General features: G+C 43.8%; 2 protein-coding genes across 2 annotated transcripts in view; one reads left to right on the forward strand and one right to left on the reverse strand.

Moving 5' to 3' along the window:
• LOC131482927 (zinc finger protein 208-like) overlaps positions 1 to 15,484 on the reverse strand; it is an 887,045-nt gene that overhangs the window by 602,387 nt on the left and 269,174 nt on the right.
• LOC131482912 (SS18-like protein 2) lies at positions 12,029 to 12,263 on the forward strand. Its single transcript, XM_058679144.1, has one exon. The coding sequence runs from the start codon at positions 12,033 to 12,035 to the stop codon at positions 12,261 to 12,263; it is 231 nt and encodes a 76-aa protein (XP_058535127.1). The 5' UTR covers positions 12,029 to 12,032.

Below are 15,484 nucleotides of genomic sequence, written 5' to 3' on the forward strand. Positions count from 1 at the left end.
TTAGGATAAAAATGTTCAAGGGCTTCATGTATCTGAGGTAAAGGGGGATTTTAAGGGAGAATCCCCAACCAGTCTCCCACCCAACCCAGGTCCCAAATGTGTGGCATGCTCCGAGGGTCTTGCTCAAGTGGTTTTGATAGTTCAACAATTCTGAATCGCTGCCAATTTCACCACTTCAAACACAAAGAAATTGCTACAGAATCCACTGATTGACATAGTCCTTCTTAGAGTCTATGTTTGTGCAGTTTTTTCTCTGCCAACATACAGCTGAGGCACACACCACCATCAATTTTTAGCTACTTTTACCTTGTAAAAACTGCTGGAGTTAATCATAGTGGCAAACTTTCTGCTAGGGAGCAACACAACCCAGAGTGCCTGTCTGAAAGAAAGCACCATGACTGATTCCATTCTACCTGCCTGCACAAATCCACCCTGAGGAATCACTGAAATATGAAGTTCAAGTAGACATTTCAGTTATGTTGAATACTTAGATTTAACACATAGCTTCCAGCTAGTAACAAATATTTATTTATTTGAAATGCAACAGAGCTTACATCTGGTGGTTCAGGCTAACCACACTTATAAGAGCCAAGCTTAGTCAAGCCAAATTTAAAAAGGAAGAACTCTTTTGTTACAGATTATTATTACTCTACTGCTACTACTACTACTACTACTACTACTACTACTACTACTATTATTATTATTATTATTATTACTATCATTTGGAAAGTCAGGTATACAGATGAGTTAAGCCTAAGCTAGAAATGAGGGATTCTATCCATGCTCCCCGAGGGATAGTTAGAAACCCAGTTTGGTGGCATAGTTTTGCTGTCTATCCAAGGAAGCTGTAATTAGAAGTAGCCATATCCCGAGCTAGCAATCTTGAAGGATAACATGCACATCTATATAACTTAATAAACTAGCTGTGATGCCATACATGCCTCATTAGTTCCCAATTTTAACTTAATCTAATATGGTACAAGAATCTGAATAGGGAACCAGCTTCTGAGAGTAATTTCTCTCCATGCTCTCTGTCCTGGCCTCTAAAAAACACACAACAAGATGGCACCAGCATCCATGGTTAAGCATCCACCATCGGTTTTGTCGCCCAATATGGATGCTGCTTCAACTTGGGCTGCTGTCCGTACAATCCAGCTCCCTGCTAATGGCTAGCAAAGAAGTAAGGATGGTCCAATCCTTGAGCACCTGTGCTTGTGTTGGAGGGCTAGGATAAACACCAAGCTCCTAACTAGCACCAACCACCTTCAGCTAGTGAGGACAGTTAGGGAGGGAACCACCAGATGGAAGATTCCTCTCTGTCTCTGCTTCTTTCTGTTTCTTTTTCTGTAATGCTGCCTTTCAAAAAAATACATTTTAAAAGAATGTTTATTTCAAAGAAAAAAAAAAAAAAAGGAAAGGAAAGAAAAGAAAGGAAAAGACAAGACCAGTCCTCTCGGGACTTCTCCCTAATACCTTTAATACTTCCAATCCAATGTCACTGCAAATGTACTTGTTCTATAGATATTCACCCATAGTGGACGCTGCATATGGTGAAGATGGGATCTAGGTGTCCTCAGGATCATTAAGAGCCTCATCACCCTGGCAGGCCCTGGGCCCATACCTCTCAGCACCACTAAGCCTGAGCATGGTTCTAGCAACAGGCAACTGAGCACAGGAAAAGCAGAGATGTCATCTTCTGGCAGTCAGCAGGAGGTGGAGGGCTGGTTTCTCAGTTGCAATTGCCTGGAGTGCAGTTCAGGGAGCAACCAGTTCGAGGGTCAAATAACACTAAGTCTCCCTGCCTTGGTCAAATCTTTTACTTCAAATATGCTTCTTTTTAAAAGAAGGTAATGCCAGAAACTATGTTAACTGAGAATGTTTCAAAATGCCTTAGGTTCCTTTAGAAAAGGATGCACATGGACACAGGAAACACCACGTGAGGGTACAGGAAGGTGGAGGCTGTGAGTCGGCCAGGGAGAGACCTCAGCAGAAACCAAATCTATTACCACCTTGCTCTTAAATATCCAATCATTACAAACACAAGAAATGAATTACTATGATTCAAGACAGACATTCTATAGTGTATTTTTATGGCAACTACAGTACACTCTTATTTTCCACTATACTTCTTATTGCCAATAAGAAAGAACCCACCATCAGAGCAATATAGAAACCAAAGGTTATGACTTTAGATACCTAACACTTAAAATAACAACAGCAACAACAAAGTCAAATAAGCAACTTAATTACTGATCTCAAAGTCCCAGAAATATTTAAAGAACAAGACAACAAAACAAAACAAACAAACAAACAAAAAAACAATCTAGGAGTAGTTAAAGAAAATTCAAAATAATGATTGGTGAAGAAATGAATAAACTGTATTAAGCAATATTGAAGACATTGGAAACACTAAATTTTTTAAAGACAAAATTAATAAACCTTTAGCAAGATTAAGAAAAATTAGGGCTCTGCATTGTAGAATAGCAGCTAAAGTCCTCTCCTTGCAAGTGCCAAGATACCCTATGGGCACCAGTTCTAATCCCGGCAGCCCTGCTTCTCATCCAGCTCCCTGCTGTGGCCTGGGAAAACAGTCCGGGACGGCCCAAAGCCTTACAATCTTGGACCTGTGTGGGAGACCCAGAAGAAGCTCCTGGTTGATGCTTATGGATCAGTGCTGTTCATGCTGCTGTGGCCACTTGGGGAGAGAATCAAAGGATGGGAGACATTCTTCTCTGTCTCTCTACCTCTTTGTATATCTTATTTGCAATAAAAATAAAATCCAGGGCCATGTGCAGCGGCCTAGTGGCTAAAGTCCTCGCATTGAAGGCACCAGGATCCCATATAGGCACCGGTTCTAATCCCGGCAGCCCCACTTCCTATCCAACTCCCTGCTTGTGGCCTGAGAAAGCAATTGAGGATGGCCCAAAACATTAGGATCCTGGACCTGTGTGGGAGACCCAGAAGTGCTCCAGGCTCACGGCTTCAGATTGGCACAGCTCGGGCTGCTGCGGTCACGTGAGGAGTGAATGAGCACAAGGAAGTTATTTCTCTCTGTCTCTCCTAATCTCTGTCTCTCCTAAAAATAAATCTTAAAACTAAAAAAAATCTAAAAAAAGAAAGAAAAAAGTAGATTTAAGTACATGAAGTAGAAAATGAACACATTAAAACTGCACTCACAGAAGTATAGTGGATCAGGGCTATCTGGACCAAGTGGGTTCTGCCACTGCTTGTGATGTGACCCTCCCCTGTTGATGCCACTCCAAGTCCTGGCTGCTCCATTTCTGGTCCAGGTCCCTGCTAATGCATGTTGGAATTCAGAGGATGTCCCAAGGGCTTGAGTCCCTGTGCTGATGTGGGGGAACTGGAAAAATCTAATTATTGCTGGTTTCATCCTGGTCCTGCTTTAGTCATTGCCGTCACTTGCAGAGGGATAAAGCAAATGGAGATCTTGCATTCTAACTGTCTCTCTTCCTCTATAACTCTGCCTTTCATACTGACAAAATTGATCTTTTTTTTTTTTTGAAAAAAAAAAAGGAATACAATAGATCGCTAGGGATTACCAACACTAATTATAAACTAATAAGTTCATCATTTCTGGATACTTAGTATTAGCCTACGAAAGTGCTTCAGAAAGACATTAAAAGCTGACAAAACTAACAGTAGTAACAATGAATCAGAAATAAATTAAAAAAAAAAAAGAAAATCTCTTCAAACCAAAGGTCAACAGCAGGTGTTTCCAATTCTAAATTATACCAAAGTCACAACAAATTTTCTAGAAGTACTGTAAAAAATTGAAAGGGAAAAAAAGCAGTTCCAAATTTATCCTGGGCCTAACAATATTTAGATTCCAAAACTAGACTGAATCAACAGTGGGTGACTTAACTTGCATCGGACTGTGTTTCAAATTGAGAAACATGATGTAATTGCTCAGTCAAAATGCAATCTCCATTGTAGTATGATTAGACTTCAGTGTATTTATTTCTTAATGCTTCTTCTGAAATAACTTCATGCCCCGGAAGTCTAGACTAAAAAATCATTAACCAGTATGCAGGATAAAAATAAAGCTAAAAATCCTAACATAATACACATAAAGTGAATTCAACACACCAATAAATGCACACATGATAACCAAAGCTCATCTAGTCCAAGGATGTAGAAAATGGGGCAACAAATGCAAATCAACATACCAAATGCTTCACATAAGCAGGATGAAGGATAACATTATCAAAACCATCTTACTGAAAACATTCAGTAAAATGCTACATTTATTTCATAATATTGTGCATACATAAGTTGAGACAAATATTCAAAGATGCCTCAACTGAGGTATATTGACATATTTCTTTCAAGATACGCAATCAAATACGAATGCCAACATTTCACTGTTATTAAATATTTTCCCAAAGAAAGTAAATAAGAGAAGGAAATAAAATGCACAGAAATTGGAATAAAGAGACTCAACTTTATTTGCTTTTGAATGCTTTTTTCCTGATTTTGATAATTAAACTTAATGAACACCAAGACTGTATTCAGCTATTAAAAATAAAATATTCTTATTTGCTGCAAAAGAGGTGAAACTTGACATGATAAACTCAGGAAAATGTACAAATAGATCTATCTATCTATCTGTGCTGCTCTGGTGCCAGCAACAAGAAAACTGCCCCAGACCCTTAGGAGGAGCTTCACTGAGGACTCAGCTGGGCGCTGGAGACGCTGTTGCTCAAGTCAAAACATACCTTCACATAAAGAAAAAGGAAATCCTGCCCAACATGAAGGTCAAACTGTCCTGGGCACTCCCCCCTCCTCACTGCACAATGGGTTCAACTGGGAGGCCTAGTGTTCAAGGTCAGTGCTGCAGAGTGAGGACCCCAAGGGCCCCCTCCTGGCCCCCACCCACCCTGGGGACTCAGGAGATGCTCTCACACACTCACCCTTCCCAGCTTCTCACGAGTCGGGGGTCCTGCAGAGGCTCCTGCGGGGAGGGAGCTCACAGGGCAGCACTGGCTCAGCCACCTGCGCCTCTCCGCCAGCACAACCAGCAACATGGCTATGGCAGCGCCCACAACAACCTCCTGCCTGCTGCCACAGGGCTTCCTGGGAGTACCTGATTGGATCGCTCCCACAGACCTTGACTATGCAGGACGTCACAATGTGCAGCCAATCACAATGGGCACTCAGGTTGGATTCTGGAGGGAGGGGAAGTGAGGGGATGGCTTCACCTCAGGCTGGGAGTGGCCTCCTCTCTTGCAGCTTGAGCCTTCCAACAGCAGGGGCCGCTGTCGCCTCTCACATCAGTCCACCTCCTGGCCTCTCCTTCCCTCTCTGCTTCATGTTCAAGTTTGGTAACCCAAATATAGATGACAAGAGGCTGCAGATACACCTCACCGAATTTTCATTAGTTTCTGGGACTTTTCTTCTTTATATTGCCATTTTTTTATTAGTTCATTGCATATTTTAAACTGCAGAACAGAATGTTTGAAAATATTATATACACATTTAAGACTCTTTTATTCTACTCATGTTTATTTCACGATTTGTATATTTTTATTTTCATAGTGTTCCATATCTGTTTCTTATTAGTACATATTAATTTGATTCTCTATCTTGATCTCCTGCCCAACCCATCTTGCTTGAATCTCTCCGCTGTTTAAATTTGGCTTTCCACGAAAGTACCATTAGTGTTCATTGATAGTTTTGCTGCTTAAAACTTGACAATTCGGCTGCCATTTCTTTTCTGTGTTTAATTTCCTGATTACACATTCATAACAATTTGTGAGAAATAAAGGGAGAAGAGGGCGTCTCCCTATTTAATCTAGGAAAAAAAAAACCTGTAGTGTTACATGTGGATATACTATATTTATTTCCTGTTATGCATGGTATATGTATTTATTACTTGGTTTCCATAATGTGTGGCTTTTGGTTTTTTATTTATAACATATTTTTTGTAAGAATTTAAAAAAATTATATTGGAATGTCAGATATACAGAAAGGAGGAGACAGAAGGGAATATCTTCCTTCTGCTGATTTGCTCTCAAAGTGGCCACGATGGACAGAGCTGTGCCTGTGTGAAGCTAGGAGCCCAGAGCTTCTTCCCAGTCTCCACATCGATACAGGCTCTCATGGCTTGGGCCATACTCAACAGTTGCACAGCCACAGACAGGAAGAAGGATGGGAAGTCGGGCTGCTGGGATAAGAACTGGTACCCAAATGCAATCCCGCCACCTACAGGGCAAGGGCCTAGGCCACTAGGCTACTACACCAGGTCCTGTTTTAAAGCATATTACTCTTAAGTATTTCACAATATCCTCTCATAATCTTGAGATAGATTAAAAGTTTTATGAAAGATGATGATTATATCGCATAATTGTTTGTATTTCTGAAATTGATTATTTACATGGCATTTTATTTTTTAATGATGCCCACTAATTTATTTGGATATTTAGTTATTTATTGAAAACACAGATTTACATAGAGAAGAAGAGACAGAGAAAAAATGCTTGAATCTGCTTGTTCCCTTCACAAGTGGACACAATAACCAGAACTGAGTTGATGAGAAGCCAGGAGCCTCATCCAGGTACTCCATGTGTGTGCTCAGGGTCCCAAGGCTTTGGGCCATCATCTATTGCCTTCAAAGTCCACAGCAGGGAGCTAGATGGGAAGTGGAGCTGCCGGGCCATGCACTGGTACACATATGGGATTTCAGCAACGCAAGCAGAGGATTTAGCAACTGAGCCATCATGTCAGATCCTTAATTTTTGATAATTTTGTTAATGGATTGCCACAATGGCTGGTTTTCAGTATATACAACCAAACTCATTGGAGGCTATAAATGGATCCCCACCTACTGTGCTGGTTTTTGTGACATGTTCTATATTTCTTTCTGTGTTTTACAAACTTATGCAAGCCTTGTCTGCCTCTTCATATCTTGAACCCTATATGCCTGTAGCTAGGCCTGGTTTTCTGTATCTCTGATCTTATTCCTGGGACTATAGGTTATCTGCAGTTTCAACATCTCACATGAAGCTGGCCTGTGTTCATCCTTGCAGTTTGTCATTATAGAAATCTATCATTTGTGCCTGGCACAGTAGCCTAGTGGCTAAACGTCCTTGCCTTGCACTAGCAGGGATACAAATTGAGCAATGGCTCTTGTCATGGTGGCCCCAGTTCCCATCCAGCTCCCTACTTGTGGCCTGGGAAAGCAGTGGAGGATGGTCCAAAGCCTTGGAAATCTAACCTTTGTGGGAAACGTAGAAGTTCCTAGCATCTGGGTTAGGATCAGCTCAGCTCTGGCTATTGCAGCCACTTGGATATTCCTTGTGACTACAGCAGAAGCCAGCTGCCTGTAAAGCAATATTATGGGGGGGGGGGGGGAGAATTGCAGGGCCTATAAAACCATGTCACATAATGCAATGTAATCAAAAAAAAAAAAAAGAGAGAGAAAAATGTAATGCAACAACAAGGTGGAGAAATCTACCAGAGGAAGAGGGTACTGGGAGCAGTTGGGGCATCCACAGAGCCTATGAACCTGTGTCACATAATGCAATGTAATAAATAATACATATTATAATATATATATATATATAATAACAAAAAAGAAAGAGTATTGTGAAAAACTAAAAAAAGCAATATTATTTACTCTGACCAATAATTGATATTTCCCTCCACCCTCTCCCATCTCTCTAAGTCACACTGGGCTCCACCTACTTCTCACATCTCACTCCTTCCTTCACCCTCCTCTGTCTGAAGTTCCCTAGCTAGCTTTCCTCACTGAGAACCTGAGCGGCCACAACCACTTCTCCCCCTCCTCCTCCCTCTTCCTCTGCTTGAAACTAGTTTTTCCAAGATTTAAGCTTTTTTTTTTCTCTTTTGTAGACTTCACCCACACCCACCCCTAATCCAGAGGGATGGGGTACAGGACAAGCTAAGTAACAACTACTTACAAACAAAACAAAACAAAAATGTTACTTCCCAAACAGGTTCAGTAAATTCCTGGAAGAGAGCCTTCCCAAAGCAATGCATATTCAACTACAGATTTCTACACCTTAAATTTTGATTTAAACAGAGCAATATTTGTTAAATGTGAACTTAAGAATACCTAGCCTCTTGTATCCTATGAACAATGTTTGTACCTGGTTAAATGCAACCTTTGACGCAATCTCTAAATATGTAGCCATTATATCAAGGATAAACTGGCATTAAATTAAACTCTATCGCACTGTTACATTGTTCCAAGCTAATAGGGGAACTCACGTTCTCTATCTTGTAGATTTTATATTAGTATGCAAAATGGTTACATGCATGGTAATATGTTCTTGATGAGGAAGACTTTGAAACAAAAATAATCTATACATGACAGAGTTGATGATAGTCCTTAAGGTATAACTTGTAGCATTTTCTAAATAGTTACCATTGACACATGAAATTGAAGTCTGATTCTGTGATAAATAAACTACGTTTTACAATATACATGTTATTGCAACATCTCCTTTTAAATGCTCTTTATGGCAGCAACCTGAGGACCCAAGCTGCCCACCAGCCACTCTTCCAGGGCCAAACTAGACAAGCTGGTGCACTCTGCACCCACTGTCTGCCTGTCATCTGATTCACTGCCAAGTCATCCTTGCTGGTGTCCCTGTTTTCACAGGACGATAGTCATTGCCTCCATGGCCAGTCCCAATTGTGCTCTATAGAGGGCGCACCTCTAACTGATGCCCTCCACTGCCCCACTTGCTCATCCAGGGCCAGGCTTGGTGAGCAGGTTTGAGTGCGACTCTAGCCCATGAGCACTGCCACTCCATCCACCAGCTGCTGCTGAGAGCCAGGCAGGCTTAGCCAGCGGTCCCACTCCCTCAGCAGGCAGTGCACCCATAGCCATTCCAGGGTTTGGCCCGTTCTGCAGGCCCCAGTCTGCATACCTGAGTCCCCCACCCCATAGCCTCACCAGAACTCCCAGTGGGTTCTCCCACACCCCTGGCCTGCTGCAAGCTGCTCCAGGGCCAGGCTGGCTGGGCAGCTCCAACACTCACTTCTAGGCTGCCCACCCCCACAGACTTCCTGCTGCTCCGGGACAAGGCAGGCTAGAGTTGCAAGGAATTTGGAGCAAAACAATGCAGCAACCTGTTTCTTGTTTCACATGAAACAGTTTTCATGCAGAGAACTCCAGTTTGCAAAGCAGGATTTATTTCATAAGAGGAAGGAAAATGGCTTCTGTCCCAGTGGCAGGAGGGACTCCAAGAGAAAAGACCCAAGAAAATCTAGGAAATGGTGTCTTTTCAGCACCATGCTAGCGGGATCACAAGAGTCACCCCAGTAGAGAGAAAGAAACTCCAGAAAAGACAGTGAGGCTTGGAACTTCCTTCTGCCACTAATGTGAGGTAGGCAACTGGCTCATGGTCATGAGCTTGGAAGCCACGCCCACCCCGACATCTCGGCATTCTCTTCTGCACACCTGTGATGCTCCTTTACAAGCACCAAACCTGAGAGGGGCAGAATTGCATTGTTATAGCATCACTTCCTTCGCAAGCCCCCATGAAGGCCCATGAGAGGGAGGGGCTCAAACTTTTGGTCACGTGCTTCCCTAACACTTGTACTCCGACTTGTTCTCTGGCTTCCCATGGAAAAACTGCGAGGACAAGTAGTCCTGGAGTATGAACTCTGTGTGTCTGTATTCACCCTCTGTTCACTGCTTAGAGGGAACAGTAAATATGCTAATGCTAAGATGCTTTGTATTTCGTTTTTTATTATTTATTTATTTATTAAAGATTTATTTTATTTTATTACAAAGTCAGATATACAGAGAGGAGGAGAGACAGAGAGGAAGATCTTCCGTCCTATGATTCACTCCCCAAGTGAGTTGCAACAGCCGGTGCACCCCGATCTGAATCCGGGAACCTGGAAAATCTTGCGAGTCTCCCATGCGGGTGCAGGGTTCCAAAGCCTTGGGCCATCCTCGACTGCTTTCCCAGGCCACAAGCAGGGAGCTAGATGGGAAGTGGAGTTGCAGGGATTTGAACCGGCGCCCATAGGGATTCCAGGGTGTTCAAGGTGAGGACTTTAGCCGCTAGGCCACACCACTGGGCCCTCTTTTTTTTTTTTTAGCACAAAGTCAGATATACAGAGAGGAGAAACAGAGAGGAAGTTCTTCCATCCGATGATTAACTTGCTGAGTGACCACAATGGCTGGTGCTGAGCCAATCCAAAGACAGGAGATGGGAACTGTTCTGAGTCTCCCACTTAAGTGTAGGGTCCCACAGCTTTGGACCATGTTTGACTGCTTTCCCAGGCCACAAGCAAGGAGCTGAATGAGAAGCCAGGTTGCCAGGTTTAGAACCGGAGCCCATGGGTAATACCAGCGCATTCAAGTCGAGGACTTTAGACACTAGGCCACTGCGCTGGGCCCTGCTTTGTATTTCTAATTTACATATTTTCAAGAGTTGCAGGATAGGTGAGGCCTGGCAGTAATGGAATGTGGGCTGAGAAACCAGGGAAGGTGGATGTCTGCTGCTTTGTCAGTGTGTCCCTGTATGTCTCTTGGAATAACTTATATTGCTGGGAAAGCGGGAACGTAGGTCTTCATTTTCATGGGTGAGCTTCAGGGTAATGCCTCTTGGTGTTTCAGGGTAAAACCTCTTGGTGTTTCCTTTCAGACTGGATTGTCACATGGACTTGTGATTTGCTAATTTCAAGTGGGCCCCATAATCACCAATCTTGGCTTACAAAGACTCCTTAAAACACGCTAGATAGTCTGGAGTGGTCTTGCTTGCACCCCACAACACCATCCTGAACCAGAATGCTCAAGTGCAATTCCTTTGACAAGGACCAGAGCTGAGATTTGGGGGAGCTGGGGTGAGCCCTGTCTCACTGCTTTGGATGTGGCAACAGCTCTAAGAGATGGGGATTGATTTGCTGATTCTATCCTTTTGTTCCCTCCCAAAGAAGAGTTGCTCCAGGAAGGATAAGGAAATAGGGGAAAACCCAGTTCTTACAGTTTACAAGATAATTTTACCAGGTACCAGGGGATTCGAACTGCCTACTGTGCAGTCTGACTCCTCACATACTCCTCCAGTGCTTTTAAGCACACACCAGCCCTCTGCTTGTTCCAGGGCAGGCAGGCTAGGACAGCCTCCCCTTTCATTAAGCATGCCTGCCCCGCTGCCAAGCTTGTTGCTTAAAGGCCACAGGAGCTCTGGCAGTGCCCACCATACCCCCAGCCTGCCTGCTGTGGCTATAAGGCCAGGCCTTCTGAAAACACCCTAGGTTTGATTGGAGTGATCTTGCCCACACCCCAAAAACATTGCTAGTGCTTCAAGACAGGAAGATAGCCTTTGCTAATCTCTTCAATTACTTACTTCACTCATTTACAATAAATAAGTGAATTAATAATAAAAGGTATGTTCATTCTGCCGGGCAAAAAGACATTGGAAAATCCTGGAGATGAGTTTTGAGTGTAACACATGGGAAATCGATGTACAGGACAGCACCTCCAAATACAACAGAGAAGCAGGGACTGTGATGAAGGACAGTGGACAGAATTGGACATCAGTGATTCCTGCAGCTGCACCTGCTCATATCTAATGTTTCCCCCTCGTACATGTGCCAAACCCTCTGTGCTGTTATGTGAATTATTTCATTTTTAATACTCACAGGAACTGCATGAGGTCAAAACTACTTACTTTACACCAAAGAAATACAAGTTAGGGCCCACTTTTTTCCAATAAGAGACCAATAAAGAAGTCCACATCCCATGTTGGAGTTCTTAGGTTTGATTGCATGCTCTGAATCTAGCTTGTTGCTATTACACGCTCTGGGGAGGCAGACTCAGTGTTCAAAATGTTAGCTGCTGCTGGGCTCCACACACCCAGATTGAGTTCCTGGCTTTCAGCTCTGGCCAGCTCTGGCATGCCAGTCATGTGAACAGTGAGCCAGCAGGTGGAAGAACTCTGTTGTATTATCTCTGTCTTCCTCTCACATAAGTATTAACAAACTGAGATTTAAGAAAGAAGAGTTGCTGAGTGTCTGCCAGGCTCCCTGGCATGTCAGTGGCCTTCATTCCTGACTGGCTGTGGGGCAGTGCTGAAATCAATCAGGAGACGACCCAGCGGCTCCTGGAGGAGAATGATCAGCTCATCCGCTGCATCATGCAGTACCAGAACAAGGGCCAAGCCCACGAGTGTGTCCAGTACCAGCATGTGTTACATAGAAATTTCATTTATCTAGCTACCATTACAGATGCCAATCCAGCCAGTACCTCACAAGCCAAATAACCTTCCAGTTGGCTATTGTGAAAAGAAGCCAATATAATCCCTCTCCTACAAAATGGACACAAAATCTTTGCGAATTCAACTACTCAGAATGTGAATGAAATCCCTATTGTAAAAATATGAAGATTAGGGCCCGGCGGCATGGCCTAGCGGCTAAAGTCCTCACCTTGAAAGCCCCAGGATCCCATATGGGCGCCGGTTCTAATCCTGGCAGCTCCACTTCCCATCCAGCTCCCTGCTTGTGGCCTGGGAAAGCAGTCGAGGACGGCCCAAGGCTTTGGGACCCTGAACCCGCGTGGGAGACCCGGAAGAGGTTCCTGGTTCCCGGCTTCGAATCGGCACGCACTGGCCCATTGCGGCTCACTTGGGGAGTGAATCATCGGACGGAAGATCTTCCTCTCTGTCTCTCCTCCTCTCTGTATATCTGACTTTGTAATAAACTGAATAAATCTTTAAAAAATATGAAGCTTAATAACTTAATTATGTTTTCAATGTAAACACTGATTTTCATAATCAAGCAGAACCCTCAAGAGATTGGCTCAGATGTTGTCTTTCCTGAAACCAAAGTACGTTTGGAAACGACGGGCATCGTCATGGCCACATTTTTGTTGCACCTTAAGAAGTTTCAGCTGGGTTTGTGTGGTCAGACTCTGGCCTTGCCAAATGGACATGCCATTGTGCCTTCCTTCCTGCCAGTTTGTAAATACACACCCCTGACTGTTTTCAGGCTTGAAATAAAGCTTGCTTTTCCAGAAAAAAAAAAGTAAGATGAGTAATTTGCCCATGGTATATAATCAGTAAGTGGCAATGTGAGATGAACTTTCACTATTAAAATTTCATTTTAATCCCATTTTATACTACTTTCTAATCACTGAAGGGAAGAAAATGGTCACATCAGGCAAGTGACCCCCAACACAAACACACAGCTATACTGAAGCAACATCCAGACTGCAGAGACCAAGAGATCAAACAAGGTAAAGTTCAGTACATTGGTGGTAAGAGAACAACTGCTGGGTGGGAGACCCTGGAGGTGCTCCTGGCTCCTGGCCTTGGATCAGCTCAGCTCTGGCTGTTGCTGCCACTTGAGAAAAAGAACCAGTTGATGAAAGATTTTTCTTTCTCTCTCTCTGTAATCTGACATTCCAACAAAAACAAATCTTTAAAACAAACACCACCAGTGATGTTACTATGATTCTCCCATAAAACACACACAAACACACACACATGTTCCATCACTCTCTCTGCTCTATATTTATCTATATCTATATATATATAGAGAGATATAAAGTTATAGATAGATAGATAGATAGATATAGATATAGATATACCAGCCTCCTTTGAGTCCTGTATGGATATATAGATATAACTATATAGATAGATAGATATAGATATATAGCAGAAAGCTTGACAGAAAGAAAACACTTTGTCCCAAAGCACTTGAATGGAATGGGAGAACAGTTACTTGCATTTCTTCCCTGCTGTGGATGTGCACATCACACAGATCCAGACTGCACAGCACCAAGTGGCCCATCAGGCTCTGTGTTGGCCCTTCTTGCACTGGCACAGCACTACCCACCACTCCTGGAGACTTTAAGGGAAGTTCTAAAATAACAGCTTCTTTTTTTGTTTGCTTGCTTGTTTCTTTCTTTAATGGTACTGTTACTGACCGCCTGCCCGCTGCTGGAATAATATCAGCAAATTGTTCAGAGTTGTAATAGAAACTTTATTGGAAAATCCACTCCTGGGCCCCCTTTACGCAGAAGGGAAAGAGCAGGGAGGCGAAAAGGGCAACTGAGATACAGGCGGAGGAGTTTTATAACCCCCCGACACATGGGCAGGGAAAGGGACTGTCCGTGCCCCCAACTATGTAAGGAATGTCCATTCAGGTGTGCCACTGGTCAGTTGGAATCCCGTCAGGTTAGTGCCGTAACTGGCTCCTGTGGCACCTTGGTTCCAGGCTGAAGCCTGGGAAATACGTCAGGCTGGAGCAGACCAGCACCTGTCTCCAGTGCCCTGGGCAGCCATCAGGTACCTTGAGAATCTGATATGTGGGTCAAAGAACCCCACCTTTTTAAAAAGATTTTATTTATTTTTATTGCAAAGTCACATATACAGAGAGGAAGACAGACAGGAAGATCTTCCAATCAATGATTCACTCTCCAAGTGACCACAATGGCCGGTGTTATGCCGACCTGAAGCCAGGAGCCAGGAACTTCCTCCAGGATTCCCACACAGGTGCTAGGTCCCAAGGCTTTGAGTCTTCCTCAAATGCTTCCCCAGGCCACAAGCAGGGAGTTGGATTGGAAGTGAGCTGCTGGGATTAGAACCTGCGTCTGTATGGGATCCTGGCGCATTCAAGCCGAGGATGCTAGCTGCTAGGCCATTGCACAGGGCCCAAAATAATAGCTGCTATACAATCCCTCTGAGCCTGTACTAATCCTCCACCAGCCTCACAACCACAACCTGCTGGCCCCCCGGCAGTGAGTTCTACAGTTGTGGGGCTAGGAATTGCTGCCTAGGTAACTCCACGTTCAGCCCACTATACTTCTGGGTTGCAATTCAATCCTGAACACTCCCAACGACACAGTAACATTTCCTTTGAAGGTAAGCGAGGGTACTGAGACCTGGTAGTTTGGGGGAGAGGGACCAAATGATCTTCATGAGTCAGACTGATAATATCAGCCTCCTTTGAGTCCTGTGTAGAACTTGTTATCACTGAACAATGTTGAGCACTGAACACCAGTCCATGCAAAAGCTAAGCCTGGGGGCTGGGTGGTTGTCTAGCAGGATCAGATCTTAGTACCTGACAGAATGATGGATAAGGATATGGGTCACATTGGGCAGGGCCATAACATTAACCAGCACATAAGAGAACGATTTCCAGGATAGATTCTGTGGAGCATGTAGACCAAACCCTGTGGAAATACTAGTCCCATGTAGGCCAAACCCTGTGGAAATACTAGTCCCACTGGTTAGCTCAAGAGTTTGGGCAGTGATGGACTAAGCTAGGTGTGATCAAGGAGCCTGCCATCACTCATGGGTAAAGGAATCAACAACAGTGTGGGCTGGTAAAGGCAGCAGCACTCAAATGTGCATCCTAAATAGGGTGTGGGGTGGTCCAGGCTACAATGTTCACCAGCTCATACAAGTCCAAATGGAAGGATGGACTATGCCCAACAATGGCCTAACACCCACTGGCATGTATGAGAACTGGGTCTGGGAGT

The sequence above is a fragment of the Ochotona princeps genome, chromosome 21 (assembly GCF_030435755.1).
Source record: "Ochotona princeps isolate mOchPri1 chromosome 21, mOchPri1.hap1, whole genome shotgun sequence".
NCBI lineage: Eukaryota > Metazoa > Chordata > Mammalia > Lagomorpha > Ochotonidae > Ochotona > Ochotona princeps.

Coding starts and splice junctions, on each gene's coding strand:
- LOC131482912 (XM_058679144.1), top strand. CDS start 12,033: ATGTCAGTGGCCTTCATTCCTGACTGGCTGTGGGGCAGTGCTGAAATC.